We start from the raw sequence: 21211 nt of genomic DNA on the forward strand, positions 1-21211 counted from the left end.
CCTAGGGCGCGCGCGCGCCGGGTCTCTGCGATTTAAAGGGCCACTGCGCCGCTGATTGGCGCAGTGGTTCCAATTAGTGTGTTCACCTGTGCACTTCCCTATATCACCTCACTTCCCCTGCACTCCCTTGCCGGATCTTGTTGCCTTAGTGCCAGTGAAAGCGTTCCTTGTGTGTTCCTTGCCTGTGTTTCCAGACCTTCTGCCGTTGCCCCTGACTACGATCCTTGCTGCCTGCCCCGACCTTCTGCTACGTCCGACCTTGCTTTTGCCTACTCCCTTGTACCGCGCCTATCTTCAGCAGCCAGAGAGGTGAGCCGTTGCTAGTGGATACGACCTGGTCACTACCGCCGCAGCAAGACCATCCCGCTTTGCGGCGGGCTCTGGTGAAAACCAGTAGTGGCTTAGAACCGGTCCACTAGCACGGTCCACGCCAATCCCTCTCTGGCACAGAGGATCCACTACCTGCCAGCCGGCATCGTGACAGTCGCATTGTATGAAAGTGCGCCGAAATGTCAGACCATGTTGGAGCAGGTTTAAATACAGTCTAAAGCATAGATCTCAAAGTCTGTGCACAGAATTTATCAAGGGCCATGCCCCTTTTGATAAATTAGGCGCACAATTGAGCAGCCAAACACTCTGTAGTTTGGTCTAAATTGATGCGGGACATAGACAACTTTGATGAATATCCCCCATCATGTTTGTACCTTCCTGAGAGAATCCCTCTTCCTTGCTAGGAAAATGATAGCGATAAGGTGGATGGATCCCAGGCCCCCCTCTCTATCTGATTGGAAACACGAGGTGAATGCAACCGTTCCTTATGAACAATTGGTTTTTAAACATAGGGGGTGCCCAGGCAAGTTTGAAAAGGTGTGGGGTTTGTGGTGCTCCTCCTCACTGACACATTATACTGTCCCTGCGTTTAGAAACGCTCGAGAGTCCCTGTTAGATCAGTTTGTCCGTTAAGATGGGGTTTCTCTTGGCATTCTCCTTTCCTCTAATACACTTTAAAGCTATTGCCCCCTTCACCGAAGTGTGCATTCTAGTCACACACATGTCTACACTCATGTTTACATCATGCTACCGTATTTTTCGCCCTATAGGACGCACCGGCGTATAAGACGCACCCAATTTATAGGTGCAAAATCTAAAAAAATAAAAATTTTGAACCCAATAGTGGTCTTCAACCTGCGGACCTCCAGATGTTGCAAAACTACAACTCCCAGCAAGCCCGGACAGCCGTTGGCTGTCCGGGCATGCTGGGAGTTGTAGTTTTGCAACATCTGGAGGTCCGCAGATTGAAGACCACTGCATAGGAGGTAATACTCACGTGTCCCCCGCCGCTCCGGACCCGTCACCGCTGCCCTGGATGTCGCTCCATCGCTGTCGCCGTGTCCCCGTCGCTCCGTAACGTCTCTGCTGCCGGCCGGGTATCCTCGCTCTCCGTCGCCACCATCACGACGTTATGCACGCCAACGCACGTACGCGACGACGAGGAAGGAGAGCGCCGGCCATACAGGGGATCCCTGAACGGAGAAGACACCGAGGAGGCAGGTAAGGTCCCTCCTGGTGTCCTGTAAGCACTATCCCGGCTATTCAGTCGGGCTGTTCGGGACCGCCGCAGTGAAATCGCGGCGGTCCCGAACAGCCCGTCTGAACAGCCGGGTTAGTGTCACTTTCCCTTCAGACGCGGCGGTCAGCTTTGATCACCGTGTCTGAAGGGTTAATACAGGGCATCACCGCGATCGGTGATGTCCTGTATTAGCTGCAAGTCCCGGCCGTTGATGGCCGCAGGGACCGCCACCATAGGGGTGTAAAAGTGCGTCTTATACGGAGAAAAATACGGTATGTGTTTTATGATCTCCATATCGGGATTTCCACAGCACAAATTCCATCCGTGTAAACGCGGCCTTAGGGTATGTCCATCCTTTGTGTGGAATGTGCCTTAGGTCAGTGTTTCCTAATCCGTGTGCCTGCAGCTGTTGCAAAACTACAACTCCCAGCATGCCCGGACAGCCAAAGCCTGTCCGGGCATGCTGGGAGTTGTAGTTTTGCAACAGCTGCATGCACACTAGTTGGGAAAAACTGGTATACGGCCTCCAGTATACATGTGGCCATAGACAGGCTGTTATTCCCCTTTCCTCATACCCTTTTCTGGTCTTTTTTGAACTGGTGTATCTCAGCACTGGTGATACACTCCGTTATTATGATATCCACTGCACTGTATCCCTCACATGGTCCTGTACACACGGCACAGACTCTCACACGTAAACACACACAGTATTCAGCGTGGGAACTCCGGCTGTTCACAGGGGCGTGGCCGTACGGCGTGCAAGAGCGTCTGGTGGGCGTGGCCTCGTAGGGGCGGGGCGTCAGACCTGGGAGGTTTGGAGGCGTTCTACCAAACAACAGCAAGGCTCTCGCGAGGTTTGGAGTTTTGGCGAGAGTTTGTGGAAGATGGCGCCTGTTGTGACAGGGTAAGTCTGGAGGAGTCGGGGCGGCTGGTAGGGGGAGTCGGGGTGGCCGTACGGAAGCTCGGGCTGGGAGAAGCCTGTGCGAGCTGGGCTCGGCGGTCAGAAAGAGGCTCCGGGCCCGGAGCTTCACGTCGGCGGTAGTTAGCGGCTGCTGTGCCTCTGTTCTTGGGGCTTTATCGGAACTGTGCGCTGTTTCTGTGGGCGAAACGAGTCTTTGTCTGGCCGGCAGTGCCGCTCCGCACATCCGTGTGGACGCAGAGCCATGTGATCCCTGTCCGTATAACATTGTCCCGTTCCCGTGCCGACCACTAGGGATTACTGTGCCCCCCCCCACCCCACCTCCTGGTGGTACAATCCTCACACCTCCGAGACATTTCACACTTCTCACATTGCACGCCTGTGTTAGGCTGACCCTCCCCATTATATAGATTGGTACTATCCTTGTAGCCATTATGTTATGGGGCTTACGCCAGGAGTGTACCATTGAAGAGGGAGGTCTAGCTGGAGCCGTTGCTCCTAGCAACCTATCAGAATCCGGCTCTGATGTTTTTAGAGATCCTATGGAAAATGAAAGCAACGATCTGATTGGCTGACAGTCACCCCTCAACTTTTGCTTTGATAAGCCTACTTGGGAGGAGCCTGTACCCCATGTCCAGATCTTTCTTATATTAGGGGCCACCTCCTGCCATTGATTTGGGGGTTGTCTGTATAGTTTTCTGCTTCTTTGGTCCATCTACATGTGGTGTTCTGCTAAGGCGGTGTTCACACTGTTCTTATTTGTGATCTCCAATAATAATCAGGTCACCAACCAAAACAATGCACAGTGTAAACACAGCCATATAGAGTTGAATGTTTTCAGACACCACAGGGAGGGGGGAGGTTATTTATTATTTTTATAGTCTTTTCGCTTGTAGAAAGTCCCATAGTTCTTTGCACAATGCGTTAAGACTAACTCAAGAAAACCATTTAGATGCTGTATGGCAGGGTTAGCTTTTTGCAGTATTCAGGGCTTTATCAGATGATTTTTGCGCAAATATAGAGCAGCCCAGACATAACTTTTTGGCATGTGAAGAAAAGTTGTGCAAAAAAAATTATTGTATATATTCTGATATAAAAAGTCATATTTTGGCGCAACGAGTAGACTAGAGATGAGCGAACTTACAGTAAATTCGATTCGTCACAAACTTCTCGGCTCGGCATAAATTAGTTCAGCTTTCCGGTGCTCCGGTGGGCTGGAAAAGGTGGATACAGTCCTAGGAGACTCTTTCCTAGGACTGTATCCACCTTTTCCAGCCCACCAGAGCACCTGAAAGCTGAACTAATTTATGCAGGAAAAGGCATCAACTGCCGAGCCGAGAAGTTTGTGACGAATCGAATTTACTGTAAGTTCGCTCATCTCTAGAGATTAGACCATAGAAAATGGTGTACTGAAGTGAAATGTGTAATTTAAAATTTCCTTCTTCTCGCTATATGTCTCCCCGGATATCCGGTGCGTTTGGTACTGAGTGCGTGGATCTCAGCGATCAGTCAACGATCCAATGTGAGACTCTGTTGGTCTAGGGCAGTGGTCTTCAACCTGCGGACCTCCAGATGTTGCAAAACTACAACTCCCAGCATGCCCGGACAGCCGTTGGCTGTCCGGGCATGCTGGGAGTTGTAGTTTTGCAACATCTGGAGGTCCGCCGGTTGAAGACCACTGGTCTAGGGTGTTCTTTCCCAACCGGTTTGCCTCCAGCTGTTGAAAAACGACTACTCCCAGCATTATCTGGTGATGTTGGGGGTTGTAGTTTTGCAACAGCTGGAGAGACACTGGTTGGGAAACACAGCTCTATTTGATATTGCCAATAGAAGTGAAAACGTTTTATATACTGTACATGTTTAATGCATAACACAGGGTCATCTTGCTGTGTTCTATGAATCCTTGTATCTTGTTTGCTGCCTTTAATAAACATAACACTGTATTGGTTTTGGCAAGAGTGTTCCTTTTAATGCAGTATTTTTCAACGTGTCCCTCTTCAGCTTTTGCGAAACTATAACTCTCATCATGCCCTAACAGCCTTCTTTACCTTTAAAGGGGTACTTCACTGGAAAACATTCTTTTAAAATCAACTGGTGCCAGAAAGTTAAACGGATTTGTAAATTAATTCTATTAAAAACATCTTAATCCTTCCAGTACTTATCGTCTGCTGTATGATCCGCGGGAAGTTCTTTTCTTTTTGAATTTCCTTTCTGCCTGACCACAGTGCTCTCTGCTGACACCTCTGTCCGTTTTAGTTACTGTCCAGAGTAGGAGCAAATCCCCATAGAAAACCTATCCTGCTCTGGACAGTTCCTAAAATGGACAGAGGTGTCAGCAGAGAGCATTGTGGTCAGACAGAAAGGAAATTAAAAAAGACAATAACTTCCTGTGGATTATAACTGCAGCTGATAAATACTGGAAGGATTAAGATTTTTTAATAGAAATAATTTACAAATCTGTTTACCTTTCTGGCATCGGTTGACTTGAAAACAAATACGTTTTCCAGTGGAGTAACCCTTTAATGTAGGGTTAGTGCACCTGTGGTTCTTCAGTGGTTAAAAAACGACAACTCTCATTATTCCCTGGCAGTCTTCAACTGTCATGATGGGAGTTGTATTTTTGCGAATACTAGGGAACATTGCTTTGTTATAGATTGTACTGATCAAGTTTACTTTTTTTCCCAATTATATTGTGAATCTGCTCTTATCTGTGTATGTAGTACAAAATGTGGACTGGGTGTGATGTGCTTGTTGTCATTTGACCACAAGGACTGATTTGGGGGTCAGTAAAAATGGAAATTTAGTACAATTTATGTTTTTCATGTCTTCTCTGTGTGATTGAATGCATTCCAGTGATCCCTGTTGGCAGCCATTCCGGGCTTTTTTTTTTTTTTTTTTATAAAGGAAAGTAATATAGGAGGTGATGTAACATATATCAATGGGATTGCTGTCACTTTTAGATCTCCTCCGCATATATATATATATATTCCCACCATTCTTGCTTGAGAATGGTGTTGTGAGAAGACCGAATCGTCGCACTTGAACTTTTTGTACATGGAATAAACCACTTTTTACTTGGATATCTCAATGTCGCCTTCATTCCTGTGTGTGTGTGTATATATGTGTGTGTGTGTATATATATATATATATATATATATATATATATATATATATATATACACACATATACACACACACACACACACACAGCAAAAAAGTCCCAAGAGACAACACTGGACCACTCGCCTGTGCCCGTACCTATCCGGAGGGCTAATCCAGAGTAACAACACAGCACAAGCCGGAGACTCCAATAGCAAAGGAAAGTGACTTTTATTGGTTGCTACCCAGATGCAACGTTTCGGCAAACAAAACTGCCTTTTTCAAGCAAACAAAACTGCCTTTTTCAATGCTTGAAAAAGGCAGTTTTGTTTGCCGAAACGTTGCATCTGGGTAGCAACCAATAAAAGTCACTTTCCTTTGCTATTGGAGTCTCCGGCTTGTGCTGTGCATCTCTTCTTGGATTGCGTGTGTATGTGCAGATATATATAGATATAGAGAGAGATAGATAGAGAGAGATATAGATATATAGATATAGATATATCTATCTATCTATCTTAAAAAAATGGACATGGTTATATAGATATATATAGAGAGAGATAGATAGATAGATATAGATATATATTCTCGATATCTCCCCCAGGTGTTTTCCAAACAGTGTGTCTCCAGCTGTTGCAAAACTACAACTCCCAACATGCCCGGACAGCCAAAGGCTGTCCGGGCATGTTGGGAGTTGTAGTTTTGCAACTGCTGGAGACACACTGTTTGGAAAACACTGATATGACTCCATTCCCGGCCAGCGTCACACACATTACAGCTGTACTTTTGCATCTCTGTTAAGACCACAAGTCTTGTCCTAGTGACCCAAACTGACAGCTGTTTGACCCGACACTGGGTCATCAGGACCGTGGTTGGAAATAGACTTGTGGCTGTAATAAAGACGTAAACATACGTTTTGTATTTGGCTAATGTGAACCCATTCCAAGGGTATGTTCACACATGCAGATGTTGCTTCCCATAGAAGTCAGTGGGTAACAAAATCAGCTGCTAAAGATCAACAGCAAAATGTGAACGTACCCCAGACTATGTTCACATGGTAGATTTCTGCTCCTGGCAGGCAGTTCTATTCATGTGAATTGGGAATATTTCCGATGATTTAAACAGTTAAAAAACATTTCTGTAAAAAAAAAATTTTGAAAATTAAGTCACCCAGGTTATTGCTTCTCTGAGAGAAAAAAAATATATATTATCTAATATGTGTATGTATATATATAATTTTTTTTTCTTTTTATTTTTTTGAAAAGATTAAAAATGCTTTTCTCATTTCTCATTTATATATACGGTGTGTGTATCCCATCCAGCCAATAGGGAATATTTATTATAACTCATGGAAAAGTTGGGTAGTTGCTCATGGAAGCCTTTCTGAAGGGTTTCTGCTTTCATTTTCCTGGAAATCTGGTTCCTGGGGAAGACTGATCTTTTCTTCGTTTGCTCTGGTTTCTGATCTATCTCTGCACTTATGTTGCTATTACTTATTGCAGATGCTGACATTGGTTTAGTGACTTTCTCTATTATTGGATAGTTTTCCTTTACATTGTCACATTTACGTACCAATTCTATGAAACTTAGTTTTTAGAGTGCGTCCTCCTGCTCAGGGTCTTGTGTGCATCCCCCACCTACTGGGGAAAACTCTTTCCAGTTGTCATGACTAGCTTTTCCCTTCAGCAGATACGTATAGCTGATCAGGACATATACTTTTATTTGTGGCTGATCAGACTCGTAGTCATGGAAGGATTTTCCGCTGTAGTACATGTACAGAAGTGCTCTTGTTTTTCTGGTCTAAACCCATGTCCTGCTGTGATACCCTCCAAAAAGCATGAAATGTGCAGAATTTCTCTTCTTGGTCTCTGTTCACATTTGCATTGGATGCTCAGTTTATAACTACTTGCACATTTCATCAGATTTGTATGCGGCTCACGGTCAGATCCTCTGTATGACCGATCCAGTAATGTCGTGGCTTCTGGTTTAATGGCACAGTTGTTAAAGGGGTTATCTAGTGTTAGGAAAGCAAAGATGGTTTCTTCAAAAAAATAGCACCACACCTGTCCTCAGGCTGAATGTGGTATTGCAGCTCAGTTCCATTAAAGTGAATGGAGGAAAATTGTAATAACACACATATATTGCTGTATACTACAAGTGGTTTTGCAAGAAATTCTGTATTTCCATTCCTGGATAAGCCCTTTACCTGACCCTGTCATTATATAAGGCCACTATAGATGTTACATTTAGTAGTTGAGTGTTTTTTTAAAAATTTTTTTTTTTTTTTTTTTCTTGTGCCCGCTACCCGCATGGTTGTTCTGGTCTGGTTTATTGTACTCACTTTGTTTCACTGGGTATTTTTTTTTTCCTGCAAAGTCTTACCTTAGGTTAGTGGCGGTACCCTGCCTGGGAAACGCTGGCTTAAAGGGGTACTCCGGTGCTGACACATCTTATCCCCTATCTAAAGGATAGGGGATAAGATGCCTGATCGCGGGAGTCCCGCAGCTGGGGACGCCCGTGGTCATGCACGCGGCACCCCGTTTGTAATCAGCCCCTGGACCGTGTTCGCTCCGGGTCTGATTATGGTCGACCGCAGGGCCGGCGGCGTGTGATGTCACGCTCCGCCCCTCAATGCAAGCCTACGGGAGGGGGCGTGATAGCTATCACCCCTCCTGTAGGCTTGCATTGAGGGGCGGAGCGTGACATCACACGGGGGCGGAGGCGTGAAGTCACACGCCGCTGGCACTGCGGTCGACCATAATCAGACCCGGAGCGAACACGCTTCGGGGGCTGATTACAAACGGGGTGCCTCATGCATGATCCCGGGCGTCCCCAGCTGCGGGACTCCTGCGATCAGGCATCTTATCCCCTATCCTTTGGATAGGGGATAAGATGTGTAAGCACCGGAGTACCTCTTTAAGCTTTTGCATTCAAGGATGACCGATATTGTAAGAAAAATGTTCGTTGTGGTTTCTGGGACTTTCTGGACACTTGTGGGCAATCTTTAGTAGACTGGACCATGCACATATATGCTGGTCTGCCCTCCAACCTTACTATTCTGATGCCAGAAAGTTACAGATTTTGTAAATTACTTTATATTAAAAAATCTTTAACCTTTCAGTACTTATCAGCGGCTGGATACTACAGAGGAAATTCTTTTCTTTTTGGATTTCTATTCTGTCACGACCACTGTACTCTCTGCTGACACCTTTGTCCATGTCAGGAACTGTCCAGAGCAGCATTGGTTTGCTATGGGGATTTTCTCCTGCTCTGGACAGAGGTGTCAGCCGAGAGCACATGATTGAAAATAAATCCAAAAAGAAAAAAAACTTCCCCTGTAGTATACAGCAGCTGATAATTACTGGAAGGATTAAGATATTTTAATGGAAGTAATTTACAAATCTGTTTAACTTTCTTCCACCAGTTGATTTAAAAAAAAAATTAAAATTAAAATAATAATTTCCACCAGAGTACCCCTTTAAAACTGTCTGTGACTGGAGAAGGGGCACAGGATGAATGTATAATAATGATGATATAGTTCGGGAACCCTGTTGTGATGATACCTCTGACCAGTCAGTAACAAAACTGTGACCTCTATGTTCCTCGTGCTGGTGTAAGTAATAGATATCCATTGCTCCACTTATTATGGTGTGGTGTAATGGCCACTGTGGTGAGACAATACTACTACATATGTTGGCCTGGTTTTCTGCCACACTATTATGTGTACATGAAGCACAGCTTGTGTTCATCACAGGAAGATGTTTCTATGGCAGAATAAAGGGCTCAATCGGTCAGTCCGTCAGAAAGATGGGAGTTGACCTGAGGAAAAAATAGGAAAATAAATATAAATAAATATTTTTATATAATTTTTTTAATCTGCTCAACTCCAGTAAAATATCAGAGACCCGATGGACGTTTTGGGTCTCTTCGACACAGAGACTGGAGCACAACGGCAGTGTAAACTTGGCTTCACTCCTGTGCTGTTTACTACATTTTTCTGCTTCCTCATTGGTGCAGAAGAAAAATAAAAATGTTGCTAGCACCTATTGACTTTAAAGGAGTAGTCCAGTGGTGAACAACTTATCCCCTATCCTAAGGATAGGGGATAAGTTGCAGATCGCGGGGGGTCCGACCGCTGGGGCCCCCTGCTATCTCCTGTACGGAGCCCCGACAGCCCGCGGGAAGGGGGCGTGTCGACCTCCACGAAGCGGTGGCTGACACGCCCCCTCAATACATCTCTATGGCAGAGCCTTCGTCAATCTCCGGCTCTGCCATTGAGATGTATTGAGGGGGCGCGTCGGCCGCCGCTTCGTGCGGGGGTCGACACCCGCTATCTGGCTGGAGAGCCTGGCCACCGTACAGAGAGATCGCAGGGGGCCCCAGCGGTCGGACCCCCCGCGATCTCAAACTTATCCCCTATCCTTAGGATAGGGGATATGTTTTTCACCACTGGACTACCTCTTTAATGGGGTCTGCACAGTGTCCAGTATTTGTGACATAACCTAGCCTGAAAGGTTTAAAAAAACATTATACTTTATGGGTGGCAGGGATTTCTCAATGGCTTTTTATGTAGATTTTGGAGACAATTGTTGCTTATTTTTGAGCAGCAACTTATTTGTATAACTTTTATATTAGCAAAAAATGGAGTGTTGCAAATAACTTGTGAATTGATGGAGACTGTTTCGAAAACACTGGCCTAGAACATGTTGAAAGCTACATCCATTAAAGGAGTTATCCACCATAAGGTGATTTTAGTACGCGCCTGGCAGGCAGTAATGGACATGCTTAGGAAGGATTTGCACTTGTGTTGGGGCTAAATGGCTATGTTGTAAGATTACCATAATACTGGGGCTAGCTTTTTGTGAACTGGTATTTCCTGTTTCAGTTTTCTTCTTTGCCTACAAATCCCATAATTCCATTCCCTCCCACACATCAGCCACCCAACCAATTGAAACATAAATGAGCTGCATCCATTCAAAAGACCTGTGGTTTTTAATCAGGGTGCCAGCTGTTGCATTAGTTGCAGATTGATCTCTCTCCCACCAAGCGATCCCTCCACCCATTGAAGCAGACAGGCTCCCTGTCATCAGATGACTAGTAAGTCAGGTGTCGGCCGCATTGCAACCTGGGAAAATCTGAGACAACAGTCATTTTGTATGCTGGTAAAAATAAATATTGGGGTGAAAATCACAGAAGAATTGTGAGAAAACCGTCACACACAGGTACAGACACTATATTATGAACTACACTGACTTTACAGCACCTGTAGCATAGTTAAATAATTCCTGGAATACCCCTTTAATTCTCATTAGCTTTGCTGGTATTGTGATGTGCAGAGAATTTTCCGCATGCCAATCCAGTGGATTATTTAAACCCTTAGGACATGTTCACACGTCGGAACTTCCATGCCGGATTCTGCATTGTAATTCGACATGGAGATTCAACTCCATTGAAGTCGATGGGATTCTGCTGCACTGTGCACACAGCGGTGCGACGCTGTTCGGGGGGGGGGGGGGCATTATCGGCAAGGTAATTGCCGATACCGATAATGCCCAAAATCGTGATTATCGGCCAATAATCGGTCGATCCCCAGTGTGAACATAGCCTTACTGTAAATAGTTTCTCCCACATAATTTACATAATATTAAGTGGGAATGTTATTCGCGTTTTTTTAATGGAAAACCTTTCAGACAAGAAGTGAAGACTTAAGATAAGGGGTTCGGGTGCTGTAACTTCCACAGATTGCTAAAATAAAGAAATAGAGCATTGTTTCCCAACCAGGGTCCTTCCAGCTGTTGCAAAACTACAACTCCCAGCATGCCCGCACAGCCAAAGGCTGTGCGGGCATGCTGTAAGTTGTAGTTTTGCAACATCTGGAGGCTCCCTGGTTGGGAAAACACTGTAATAGAGGGTTTCAGCTAAGCCTAATGTGCAGTGTGTAGATTAAAGGGGAGTTTTGTAGACTTTCTCTGAATTCGCAGATCTTCAATTTAGCAGACGGTTTAATTTTGGACGCGTCACAATGACATGCCAGTATTTTGTGTAAACTATATGTATCCTTTTAAAATAGTACAAATATTTCCCGCTGTTGCATATGGAGTTCAGTCATTGTTTTTACCAAAACCATCAGTGAAACCGACATAGTAAATAAGAGTCGTACCTTTGTCTGTGTTTTCTAACAACTCTTGGTTTTGGCTAAAAATACTATGAAATGTTGCCTATAAACCCAGCCTTCGGCCATGTTCATACTAGGGATCGACCGATTATCGGCTTGGCCGATATTATCGGCCGATAATCACGATTTTGGGCATTATCGGTATCAGCAATTACCTTGCTGATAATGCCCCGCACCGCGAACGCATCCCCCCCCCCCCCTGACCCACCGCACCGCGACTGGTATCGGCCCTAAAAAAAATGATATTGGTCGATCCCTAGTTCATACGACTGAAAATATGTGGAATGTCCGTCCAGAAATGGGACCGCTTGGAAAGGCACAATCTACCTAGAATCTTCCAGCACCTTTCCTAGCAAAATGCAGAACCATAGAACTCTGAAATCGATATTTCTGCAGCAGAATCAGAAATCAGCAGAATATATCCATGGAATTCCTCTCAGAAATTCTGCCCCACACAAGCTGAAAAATGGACCAAAAAAAGACCAAAATCAAAAAGATTTACCAAATAGCTCTTGGTCTATTTTTTTTTTTTTTTTGAACTGGACAGTGGTCCCTCAAGTTACAATATTAATTGGTTCCAGGATGTCCATTATATGTTGAAACCATCGTATGTTGAAACCTGGTAATTTGTTCTGAAGCCCCAAAATGTCATCCAAAAATAGGAAAAGTGAAGATTTAAGAAAAATAAGTAGATGACTAATACAGATAAAACAAATCATTACATATAAAAGTAATAAAGATCTGCTGGGAGCTGTAAATCACTCTCTATTTCAGTGTTTCCCAACCAGGGTGCCTCCAGCTGTTGCAAAACTACAACTCCCAGCATGCCCGGACAGCCAAATGCTGTCCGGGCATGCTGGGAGTTGTAGTTTTGCATCAGCTGGAGGCAACATCTTTGGGAAACACTGGTCTATGTAGAGGACAGGAGCTTCTTCAGGGTCCTGTACAGTACATGCAATGTCCTAAAAAAATAAAAATAAATAAATAAATAAAAAATAAATAATTAAAAAAGGAAAATAGAGCCACCCTCACCTGGTGTCCAAAGGAGCAGCTAACCCTGGCACAGGTAAAGAGTACAGAACATGTAATACCTCCCTGTACTGTAGGGGGCGCTACCAGACATCAGTCAGTGAAAACACTGGTTTTACCAGTGAAATATCCATTCTGATTGGTCGGTTCTTCCAGCCATTGACACGTTTCGCAGATTCCATAGCATTGTATGTTGTTTCTGGTTTCAAGTTACAATGGTCCAGAAAAGACCATTGTATGTTGAAACTGTTGTAAGTTGAGGGATCACTGTATGGGAATATAGCCTAAGGGTGCTTTTAGATGGAAACTGTGGATCTTATCTTTGTCCTAAGCACAACTTAAAGGACATGTCCGGTGCTCACTTTTCTTATTGTATCCGTTCCGGGCTGCAAAAAAAAAGAAAATAAGCTTTCTCTTACCTGCCTACGCTCCCCCGGTGCTCCGGTACAGGTGTTCGGTCCCCGGGCTGTATTCTTCTTACTTCCTATTAGCCCGGCAGGTCACAGGGAGCTTCAGCCTATCACTGGCCGAGGCGGGACATCGCTGCGGCCAGTGATAGGCTGAAGCTCCGTGTGACGTGCCGGGCTAACAGGAAGTAAGAAGAATACAGCCCGGGGACCGAACGCCTGTACCGGAGCACCGGGGGAGCGTAGGCAGGTAAGAGAAAGCTTATTTTCTTTTTTTTGCAGCCCGGAACGGATACAATAAGAAAAGTGAGCACCGGACATGTCCTTTAATCCTCCCAGTAATATTGCATCCATAGATACGTGTGGGGCTCTGCTCGATGACTATGCCTGTGATTTTCTACAGACAGATAAAGAAATGTTCCATCAGTTTCTTTGTTACAAAGCAAATATTCTCCCCTGGAAGAATCACTTATATGGGATCCAGCTTCCCCCGTAACTTCTGAAAATGTTGCAGCCATAAAACAGATGTCTACTCCTTCATCTCTGGATTTGGTTGCACTAGTAACCCCATACAGTAGGGATAGTATGAAGGATAATTCTGATCGTAATGGAAATGCTGGAGATTTGCTCCTGAATATATTAATATTTTAAAGATCAGAAAGTCTGTGTGTTTATCTGCAGTTGCAGATTTTGCTGTGGATGTCAGGGCAGAAAATCCTCAATAAATCTGCAAAGTATCCAAAATAACAATTGACAGGCTGAGGATTTACATCCACACTGCTGGTCAATTTCTGCTGCAGGTTTTCCCTGCAGTGTGCAAATGAGATTTTAAAGGGGTACTACCGTGCTGACAACTTATCCCCTATCTAAAGGATAGGGGATAAGTTGCCTGATCGTGTGGGGTCCCGCTGCTTGGGACCCCCGCGATCTCACATGCAGACAACTGTCTCGCCCCCTGCCATAGACTTACATTGAGGGGCGGAGCGTGACGTTACACGGGGGCGGAGCTGTGAGGTCACGATGTTCACTCCGAGGCCTGATGAGAGCGGGGTGCTGCGTGCGAGATCGCGGGGTTCCCCAGCGGCAGGACCCGCGTGATCAGGCATCTTATCCCCTATCCTTTAGATAGGGGAGAAGTTGTCAGCCTTTTAAGGATTTTATTATCATGTTCTATTATCTGCTGCAGTAATTGCTGTAATAACTTCTATCATTGACATGTTCATTCTTTTTGCGGAATCTGGAATTCAGAATTTCCGCAGTAAAAGTTCCACAGATGAAAAATCTGCCTTGTGTTTTTTGGACACAGGAATTCCACCACAATTTTAACTTCATGTAGCAGAATTTCGGAGCTGATTTTTTTCCACCAACTTCCGCATAGAAATTCCACTGTGTGAACATTCCCCTGGGATTAAATATTTTTTGTTGTCCTACGTGTGAAACTGCAACTTCCAGCATGTCCTGACAATTGCAGCCTGTTGCATCATGCTGAGGGTTTCACTAAGGCTTTAAAACTGCAGGTTGCAGAACATTGTTTAAAGGGGTACTCCGCCCCTAAACATCTTATCCCCTATCCAAAGGATAGGGGATGAGATATCTGATCGCGGGGGCCCCACCGATGAGGACCCCTGCAATCTCTGTGCAGCACCCAGTGTTCATTTAGAAGGCTGTGTGTAGGTGGCAGGAGTCGTGATGTCATGTCCACGCCCATTATGTCATCAAGCAATGACCCCCTCAATGCGAGTCTATTGTAGGGGGGTGGCAGCCGCCACACCCCCTACCATAGACTTGATTTAAAGGCGTGGCTGTGACATCACAAGTGGTTGTGGCAGTGACATCAAGACCCCCACTGCCTGCTCCAAGCGTTTGGAGCAAAATGTTCCGAAAGCTGGGGCAGCAGAGTACCCCTTTAAAAATAATAATCTGTCACCTTTCAGGCCGATAGCCGATAACTTATACCGATATTCCTGTATAAGTTATCGGCTATTTCAATACCCCCAAAGGCCCCCCCAGCGGGCCAGAAGCCGTTGCAGATCAATGATTTAAAGCGGGTGCTTTAAATCAATGAACTGCAGCGGCTTTTGCGGTGCCAGAGACCACCGCCACCCGCTTCTCTCCCCCTACCTGTCCTGGGGTATGTGGGCAGAAGATGGGGGGAGGCGATGGGGCAGCGGCATGTGGCCAGAGGATGGGGGGAGGCGATGGGGCAGCGGCATGTGGCCAGAGGATGGGGGAGGCAATGGGGCAGCGGCGGCAATGGTCGGCTCTGGCTGGGGGACGGGGCATTATCGGCAAGGTAATTGCCAATACAGATAATGTCCAAAATCGCGATTATCGGCCGATAATATCGGTCAAACCGACAATCGGTCGATCCCTATTTTATGCTACAGATTTTAATGTAAACAAAATGATTCCACGCAGCGTTAAATTTGCAGCTTCAATTTCAGCAGCGGAAAATTCGCAACAGATTACAGTGACCTCAGTGGGGTCTGCTGTGGATTTACCACGTGAAAAACCTATCCTAGCTCTGACCTACTTCGGGCAATATGTGAGTATATTGCTGCCCAATTGGTAGCAAATTACGCAGTTAAAGCCGCACAATTACTGCAGTAATGTTTTAGGCAAAACTGGAAGAAAATGGGAAAATAGTGTATTTTAAGGTAGAGTAAAGGAGGAGCAATCTGTCTTATGCATCAAAGTATTTCCCTACTTATACATTGAATATAGACAGAAAAGTGGCTGTTAGGACTGTATCCACCTTTTCCAGCCCATCAGAGCACCTGAAAGCTGAACTCATTTATGCAGGCTAAAGTCAGCAAACACCGAGCCGAGAAGTTCGTGACGAATCGAATTACTGTAAGTTCGCTCATCTCTACAGAATAATCTCAGGCGCCCTTACGTATTAGTGGTGGAAATGCAGAGGATTCTACCTATGGATCTGTGTGGTTAAAGGGGTACTCCGGTGGAAAACATTTATTTTTTATCTACGGTTGCCAGAAAGTTAAACTTCTATTAAAAAATCTTAATCCTTTCAGTACTTTTTAGCAGCTGTATGCTTTAGAGGAATTTTTCTTTTTGAATTTATTTTTTGTGTTGGCCACAGTGCTCTCTGCTGACACCTGATGCCCGTATCAGGAACTGTCCAGAGCAGGAGAAAATCCCCATAGCAAACCTATGCTGCTCTGAACAGAGGTGTCAGCAGAGAGCACTGTGGACAAGACAAAAAACAAATTTGAAAAAGAAAAGAATTTCTTCTGTAGCATACAGCTGCTAAAAAGTACTGGAAGAGTTTATATTTTTTAATAGAAGTAATTCACAAATTTGTTTAACGGACTGAACGTGTTCTACAAGTGATTACTTTCGGTTTGTAGGACTCAATAGTGTAGTATACTGTGCTTTTTAGTCCTGCAAAAGTTATATATACAGGAAATTGACCCAAGAGAGTCATGAGTTGACTACGTTGGTCCATTCAACTCAACGGGCCCGCTGGCAGGATTTTAACATACTTTTTAAAGGGAATCTGTCAGTTCTATTTGCTGCAAATAGCAAACTGTACCTTTCCTGGAGCTAATGGTGCTTACCAAAACTAAGAAATTTATTTTTATGTTTTTTGGCCAAGTGTCAAGGAGGCAGAGCAGAATTTCTCAAGTGCCACATCCCGGGACCCCTCCTCTCTCACCATTCAATCCCATGACATGAACATTACCTGCTTGTGACTGTGTTTGGGTCATTTTTTAAGTGTATCCAGCTCGTACAAAAAATTTGGACAGACCACGATTTTTGGTATAAGTCAGAAGTGGGACACACTTGAAAAATTAACCAAATGTAGTCACTAGCTGACTACGTTTGGGTTTTAGGATATATATGCTTGAGAAAGGCAGTGAGATGCTGTTGAAACGTTGTATCTGAACATGGGGAATTAAAGCGTACACGTCAGATCAAAAAAACATTTTTTTTTTTAAATAAATCACTTAGTACCTAATCCTGACCATGTACATCTATTTTTATGTGTCTAGCACCTTTTATTTATTTTTATTACACTTTAAGTTTGGCTCACTAGTCTGAATTCCTATAAAAGGGAGGGGCGTGGCCTCACTGTGCAGGTCTCCGCCCCCTCCCTCAATATGCTGTCTGCTCACATCTCCCCTAGCATTAGCAAAACTACAACTCCCAGCTTGTCCTCACTGACGGTAGCGGGACACAAGCTGACAGTGGGAGGAGTTTTCCTCCAGCTATGAGCCCTGCGCTCAGAGCTGTCAATCAAAGTGTGTCCATGACATAGGTGATGGTGCATGGACACAGCAGGACTAGTATGTGTCCAAGCAGACAGGGGGGGACAGTTGTTTGACTGGCTTTTAGAGTATGAAATACTGAATATATATATATATATATATATATATATATATATATATATATCAAAAAAATAAAGGGAACACTTAAACAACACAATGTAACTCAAAGTCAATCACACTTCTGTGAAATCACACTGTCCTCTCAGGAAGCAACACTGACAATCAATTTCACATGCTGTTGTGCAAATGGGACAGACAACAGGTGGAAGTTATAGGCAATTAGCAAGACACCACCAATAAAGAAGTGGGTTTGCAGGTGGTGACCACAGACCACTTCTCAGTTCCTATGCTTACTGGCTGATGTTTTGGTCACTTTTGAATGCTGGCGGTGCTTTCACTCTAGTGGTAGCATGAGACTGAGTCTACAACCCACACAAGTGGCTTAGGTAGTGCAGCACATCCAGGATGACACATCAATCCAAGCTGTGGCAAGGTTTTCTGTGTCTAAGTAGTGTGGAGAGCATGGAGGCACTACCAGGAGACAGGCCAGTTCATTAGGAGTTGTGGAGGAGGCCGTAGGAGGGCAACAACCCTGCAACAGGACCGATACCTCCGCCTTTGTGAAGGGGAGCACTGCCAGAGCCCTGCAAAATGACCTCCAGCAGGCCACAAATGTGCACGTGTCCACTCAAATGGTCAGAAACAGACTCCAGGGTGGTATGAGGGCCTGACCTCAACACGACGTTTGGCATTTGCCAGAGAACACTAAGATTGGCAAATTCGCTACTGTGCTCTTCACAGATGAAAGCAGGTTCACACTGAGCACATGTGACTGGAGATGCCGTGGAGAACATTCTGCCACCTGCAAGTCCTTAGACCTCTTGTGAGACCATATTCTGGTGCGGTTGGCCCTGGGTTCCTCCTAATGCAAGACAATGCTAGACCTGATGTGGCTGGAGTGTGTCAGCAGTTCCTGCAAGAGGAAGGCATTGATGCAATGGACTGGCCGCCCGTTCCCCAGACCTGAATCCGATTGAGCACATCTGGGACATCATGTCTCGCTCCATCCACCAACTCCACATTGCACAACAGACTGTCCAGGAGTTGGCGGATGCTTTAGTCCAGGTCTGGGAGGACATCCCTCAGGAGACCATCCGCCACCTCATCAGGAGCATGCCCAGGCATTGTAGGGAGGTCATACGGGCATGTAGAGGCCACACACACACTACTGAGCTTCATTTTGACTGGTTTTAAGGACATTACATAAAGTTGGATCAGCCTGTAGTGTGGTTTTTGCTTTGATTTTGAGTGTGACTCCATATCCAGACCTCCATGGGTTGATAAATTTGATTTCCATTGATAATTTTTGTGTGATTTTGTTGTCAGCACATTCAACTATGTAAAGACAAAAGTATTTCATACAATTAGCTCATTCATTCAGATCTGGGATGTGTTATCTTAGTGTTCCCTTTATTTTTTGAGCAGTGGTGGTATAATATTCTCAGTGCATGTTCCAGCATCACTTCCAAACGGCTTAAGATATTTTGATAAAACTTGGTACTTAATTATAAGTAAGTCAACTACAAGTATGCAGAAGGTTTGTGTTTGTACTGGGGGTTGGCCAGTGGTGTGTGGCATAACCTGCTGTGAGGGTGAAGGTATGTTCCCCTTATCGCGCACTGTGATAGGAGACAGGATCAATAATGTTGTTGAGCGGACCACCTGCTGGATTCCCACAGCGGCTCCTCCTAGACAGTAAACTAGAAAGAGAAGACATTTATCACCGTCCAGCATGTCCGAGACTCATGGTTTGCAAAACTACAACTCCCAGCGTGCCTGGACAGCCGTTGGCTGTCCGTGCACGCTGGGAGTTGTAGTTTTGCAACATCTGGAGGTTTTCAGTTTAGAGACCACTGCTCTATGACATGATATAGCATAGGGAACATTGCCTTTCGGTTATAAACCTACAGGGCTGTAGCCATAGACAACTTCTGTTCAACCTTTTTTTGTTAGTCTTGTATCAACCCCCTATACCAGCCCCATTATTTCACAGTAAGGAATTCACACTTGCGATTTGCGCCGATTCCGGGTCATACGGGTCTATGGTGACCCGGTGACCCGGAATATAAGGGGGATCACGGTTGTCTAAGACACCCACGATCTCCCTGTAGCGATAGGAGTGAGGTGGCAGGCGTGCCACCCCTCCTATCTCTGCTATTGGTGGTCTAGACGCAACCACCAATAGCAGATCATGGGGGGGGGGGTTTATTTTCGTTGTCCCCTTTCTGTCCACCCACAATAGGCGGGGCAGAACGGGGAAATGAAGGGGACCGAACGCCGAAGATCCACTTACCCGTTGGTGGAAGCTGCGCCGCCATGCAAATTTCTAGTGGGAAGCTCACTGTAAACCTGCGCCCGTGTGAATGTACCCAAAAAACACTACACTAACACATAATAAAGGGTAAAACACTACATAAGCACCCCCTTACTCTGTCCCCCACCCCCCCACCCCCAATTAAAATGAAAAACGTATCATACGGCATTGTTTCCAAACGGAGGCTTCAGCTGTTGCAAAACAACAGCTCCCAGCATTTTCGGACAGCCAGTGACTGTCCAGGCATGCTGGGAGTTTACCAACAGCTGGAGGCACCCTGTTTGGGAATCACTGGCGTAGAATACCCCTATGTCCACCCCTATGCAATCCCTAATTTAGTCCTCAAATGCGCATGGCGCTCTCTCACTTCAGAGCCCTGACGTATTTCAAGGAAACAGTTTAGGGCCACATATGGGGTATCCCTGTACTCGGGAGAAATTGTTACAAATTTTGGGGGGCTTTTTCTCCTTTTATCCCTTATGAAATGGAAAAGTTGGGGGCTACACCAGCCTGTCAGTGTAAAGAAATTTAAAATTTTACACTAACATGCTGGTGTTGTCCTTTACTTTTTATTTTCACAAGTGTTAAAAGGGGAAAAAAAAGACCCCCAAAATTTGTAACGCAATTTCTCCTGAGTACGGAAATACCCCATATGTGGGCGTAAAATGCTCTGCGGGCGCATAACAAGGCTCAAGAGTGAGAGCGCACTATGTACATTTGAGGCCCAAATTGGTGATTTGCACAGGGGTGGCTGATTTTACAGCGGTTCTGCCATAAACGCAAAAAAATAAATGCCCACATGTGACCCCATTTTGGAAACTACACCCCTCACGTAATGTAATAAGGGGTACAGTGAGCATTTACGCCCCACAGGTGTCTGACAGATTTTTGGAACAGTGGTCCGTGAAAGAGAAAAATAGAATTTTTCATTTGCACAGCCCACTGTTCCAAAGATCTGTCAAACGCCAGTGGGGTGTAAATACTCACTGCACCCCTTATTAAATTCTGTGAGGGGTGTAGTTTCCAAAATGGGGTCACGTGGGGGGGGGGGTCTACTGTTCTGGCACCACGGGGAGGCTTTGTAAACGCACATGGCCCCCGACTTCTATTCCAACCAAATTCTGTCTTCAAAAGCTCAATGGTGCTCATTCTCTTCTGAGCATTGTAGTGCGCCAGCAGAGCACTTGACATCCACACATGGGGTATTTCCATACTCAGAAGAAATGGGGTTGCAAATTATGGGGGTAATTTTCTCCTATTACCCCTTGTAAAAATATAAAATTTGGGGGGAAAACCAGCAATTTAGTGAAAACATTTTTTTTTCATTTACACATCCGACTTTAGCAAAAAGT

At 45.2% G+C, this 21211-nt stretch overlaps 1 protein-coding gene across 1 annotated transcript in view; it reads left to right on the forward strand.

Annotated features, from left to right (window-relative positions):
* Nucleotides 1-2342: 2342 nt before the first annotated feature.
* Nucleotides 2343-21211, forward strand: part of RBPJ (recombination signal binding protein for immunoglobulin kappa J region) — a 98674-nt gene continuing 79805 nt past the window's right edge. Inside the window, exon 1 of the mRNA XM_056551613.1 lies at nucleotides 2343-2474. Coding sequence (XP_056407588.1) covers nucleotides 2455-2474 — 20 coding nt within the window. The 5' untranslated portion in view covers nucleotides 2343-2454. The remainder of the gene's footprint in view (nucleotides 2475-21211) is intronic.

This window comes from Hyla sarda, chromosome 1 (genome assembly GCF_029499605.1).
Source record: "Hyla sarda isolate aHylSar1 chromosome 1, aHylSar1.hap1, whole genome shotgun sequence".
Classification (NCBI taxonomy): Eukaryota; Metazoa; Chordata; class Amphibia; order Anura; family Hylidae; genus Hyla; species Hyla sarda.